This window comes from Triticum dicoccoides, chromosome 1B (genome assembly GCF_002162155.2).
Source record: "Triticum dicoccoides isolate Atlit2015 ecotype Zavitan chromosome 1B, WEW_v2.0, whole genome shotgun sequence".
NCBI classification, from domain to species: Eukaryota; Viridiplantae; Streptophyta; class Magnoliopsida; order Poales; family Poaceae; genus Triticum; species Triticum dicoccoides.
In genome coordinates, this window is record NC_041381.1 from 686,786,014 (window position 1) to 686,790,108 (window position 4,095).

General features: G+C 45.5%; 1 protein-coding gene across 1 annotated transcript in view; it reads right to left on the reverse strand.

The window, feature by feature from the left end:
* Positions 1–2,307, reverse strand: part of LOC119350936 — a 5,771-nt gene extending 3,464 nt beyond the window's left edge. Inside the window, exons 1-8 of the mRNA XM_037618538.1 lie at positions 2,252–2,307; positions 1,976–2,120; positions 1,719–1,762; positions 1,550–1,603; positions 1,333–1,416; positions 1,035–1,120; positions 720–800; positions 198–328 (exon numbers count right to left, since the gene is read on the reverse strand). Coding sequence (XP_037474435.1) covers positions 198–328; positions 720–800; positions 1,035–1,120; positions 1,333–1,416; positions 1,550–1,603; positions 1,719–1,762; positions 1,976–2,120; positions 2,252–2,307 — 681 coding nt within the window. The remainder of the gene's footprint in view (positions 1–197; positions 329–719; positions 801–1,034; positions 1,121–1,332; positions 1,417–1,549; positions 1,604–1,718; positions 1,763–1,975; positions 2,121–2,251) is intronic.
* Between the last annotated feature and the right edge of the window lie 1,788 nt (positions 2,308–4,095).

Here is a 4,095-nt window from a genome sequence, read left to right on the forward strand (position 1 = left end):
TAATCATTCTCTGTGTGTAAACTTGGGACTGGAAACTGAATTTCAAAGGGATGGAAAGAATAACTTTTACAGCGCTTGTACTTGGTATAATCTTGTTCAGATGATTTTTTTCTAAAAAAACGCCCCTTGGTGTTGAAAGCTAATGAACAATGTGAAACTTGTATTGTATTAGGTAATAAGCAACAACTTCAACAAACCTGTTTATTTCTGACAAGCTCTAGGGCAAAATTGAGTGAAGGGCTGAGTGGGCTATCTGATCCCATGCCATAACTGATTGCACAATTCCAGTTCATTGGGTCAGTAAACGGCACAGGATGCTTGCTTCCACCTATCAAAAAATGTATATGAAACACAAAGGAGAAGTAAATTCTTGATGCCAAACTAGCGAACCTAGAAGATATGTGATGCTCACTCTTTTATTTGCATATATTGGACTTAGCTTCACTACTGATTATGACTGGAACGTAAAAGACATTTTTGTTTTGGCAAGAAGAAATAAAATAAGCCATCTAGACCTTTGTCTGAAAGAAATTTCCATGTGAATGGTTATGGTGTGGTCCTTAATTTCCGTGTGGAATGAAACATTGTAAAGGAAAAACCCTCAAAATTGTAAAGCATCATGTGGCTACATAATAGCACTACTAAATCTACATAAAAGGGGAGAACAGTGGAGTAAAGAAACTACTCCCCGGTGATAGTGTAAGTTTGCTAACACTCACTAAGTGGCTTGTATTGGACCCCTGCACTTAAACTTCCTCTTCTCCCGACCAACCATGCACTATAGGGTACCTCACCAGATACTGCATACAAAAAAAATGTAATTAGCACATAATAGCATGCACTAGCATAGCTAGCCAAGCATCTCCAGGGGTGACCAGATACAAAACTTGATTGTTTGAGGGGTCCAAAATTGAATCAAACTAAGATGGAAATCAACTTGGATTAAAAAAAAATCTCTTACTCATTTCACCATGCTCTATTAGATTTTATAAATAATAATCCGGTCAAGTAAAAATATATAAATATTAACATACAAGCAAATGGTAGAAAAGATGCTCCAATCGACAGATTCCTTGAACCGTATCTTAAACCCATGACACCATAGTCTTCGGAACGCACCCTGTCAAACAGAGAAAACTGAATTTAGTCATCAATATGGTTAATTAGCAGTTATATTCAGAATTAATAGTGAGGCTATAACTTTTATAGAAGTATGGATTTTAATGCATGCTTCTCAAACACATGGAGGTATATTTTGCTAGAAAGCTAGCTATGTAACAACTGCGTGCATTATTCATGCTGTGCGATCAAACAAGAGTCTTACAATTTTACCTGTTTGTCATAAGGAAAGGGAATGTTCCAAAGGCGCCAATACCATACTTTGGATAGTAAGTGCATGATCTTAGCCGCAACATGCTGGATATACAAGTTGGAAGCCAAATTAGCACATGTACGCATGTATGTCTCACAAGAAATTAACTAGAGTTTCACAAGGATGCAAGCAGCTGGCATCTCCTAGATGTGGGCCGTTGAGCAAGAAGTCGCTTACGGTTCCGAAGCAGACGCAGTCAAGTCCACAAATGTGTGTGGATTATCTAAATCCCTAAAAAAGGCCAAAAAAGGCATTATATGTTTAGATTACAGCAAGCTAAGCTGGAGCACATGACATAATTAAGTAACTTAGAGATACAACTTTGGTGGACATGTTTGGTTACTACCTGTGCCACCGAAACTGAGCCTCCATGTCGCCACTTGTAGAAATCTAGTGAATTAATTGAAGTTAGGGAACAAATAGATACCACTATATGTTTTTCTTGCAAATAAAGTTATGTACCCAGCAGCTACTTAGTTTATATCTAGCTAGATAGATTTACATAGTACTGATAGAATAGAAAAGGCTAGCTAGATTGGTCGAACTAAAATAAACTTCTGTTTTGTACGTATATGGCAAAATAGCATGGATGGAGATGGATACAGTGGCGGCCAGCTGAAGGCGAGGATCTTCCTTGGCCTTGAGCACGAAGCGCGTGTCGATGCCGCCGCACTGCATGAAGTAGTCGTCGAAGAGGCCGCGGAGCGAGAGCTTCCCGAACATGACATCGTACCCCGGCACCGACATCCTGCGACCATACAACGCAGATTCTAGTGCACACGTACATATAGTACTATAGAAGCTAGCTAGCCTCCTCCTCGGTCTAGTTTTCAGGCCGGAGAGGAAGAAGGGTTGAGAAGAGAAGGAGGGTGAACGGACCTGGCGCGGGCGGCGGTGGGACTGGGGTAGTCGGAGACGGGCGGGACCAGATCCATTGGCGGCGGCGCCGGTGGTTCGCTTTCCAACGCATTAGAGATATGTCGATCGGTAGCTGCTTATCGACGGAGATCGCGACTAATGGAAGAAGTATGAAGCCTATTTAGTCGACTATTTTTACGGAATAGTACTCCTACGTACGAGTATTTTTTTGACCCCGGCACCATGTAAGAATAGCTGGCTTATTTCACGACTCCTTAGTGAGAATCCAGACATATTCGCTCTACGCAGGAGTTGAACTCCGGTTGCCTGGGGCACCAGTGTGATCCCAGCAATTGGGTTACTGCCCTATTCTCAATAAATAAAGCAGGCAAAAGTAAAAAAATTGGATTAATTTGAATTGCTCCCACATATGTCACGTGGTAAGCAGGCAAAAGTAAATTCATCATGCATAGTGATAGAATTACTGAAAAAGGCTTTCATCTCAGTTTATATTTTATATATAAAGCACCAACCAAGCATTACAACCATGGAAACAACAGAAAAAGAAGAAGAAAAAATAAAGTGACAATGATACAAGATGCTAATGAACAGCTTACTAACAGGCTCCCAATGGACCCATAACAAGCTAGACCATTGAATCCTATGGCCACTCCAGATCATGCCATCGTTGCGACCACAACAAGGCAGCCCGCCGCCGAGGAAGACCCGCCATCTGTCTCTTCCTCCAAAGAAGCCCCTTGGCCCTCTCGTTCTGGATCGTAGGACAACACGTCCTTAGGAGAAAAACTCACCCCCGAGCGTGCATGGACAGGACCGACCTATTGCCAGGAGAGGATGACAAGCATGGAGACCACACCCCATACATCGTCACCACCTCTGTCAATGGCGGAGGATCTGCCAAGACTCGCGTAGGTGGAGGTCGTCGTTTGGCGTCCTGGTGGCGTCGATGGCGGAGGACCTGCCAAGGTTGTCACCTCAATCTGCTTTGAAGATAGACCAGTGGAAGATGGCGGCGGCGACACATGTGAGTGCGTCAGACCGGTTTGAGCCCCGGACCCGGCAGATGGCTCGGTCGGGGCCTTCGGCTTTAGATGTTAGGCTTAGGTGAGAGGTATGGGTATGTGGCCCAGCTTGCACCACTTCGTCATTTGGATAGGAGTAGCGGCAGATGCTGCCAAGATGGCGGATTCAGACATATTGTTGTTATACTTTGTAAAGTCCTCAAAAATAATCAATGAAATGGCCGTCCAAATGCAGAGGCCGGGGGCCATCCTCCTTTAAAAAAAAAAGACTCTGACATTGCCACAACATTGTTGCCACCCAATCCGAGGGATTTTGGGTTTCACCCGAGACCGGGAGATGGAGGGCCGGGGATAGATCTCGATGCCACCAAAGGAGAAGTTTATGTTCTCTAACTGTACAAATTCTATTGCCGCCAAAGGAGAAGAGCTCGCCTTTGTCCGCCAGTTCCCCTAGTCTCCGGCATCCTTCCAGGCATCACGAGATGAGGGGAACTGCTGCCAGAGACAAGGGAAACCACAGATTAATGTTGGAGAGCAGTTTCAAACTTTGTTTTACTATATGCTATGTTCGTATTGCCTTGGTGTCAACATCGTAAATGTGAAGACGGCATCGGGAGATCTGTCACATAGTTCTTCAAGCACCGCTCCGCTCCTCCTAGGGTTCCCCCCGCTCCGCCGCCGCCGCCGGCCCCCTCCCCCCACCCTCCCGCACCTCCGGCCGCGTGCGCCGCGCCGCGCCCGCCCCCCGCGTCGCTTCCCCTAGCGAGGCGACCGGGGGCCCATCTCCCCGCCCTCCAGCGCCTCCCCCTCCCGTTCCCCTCC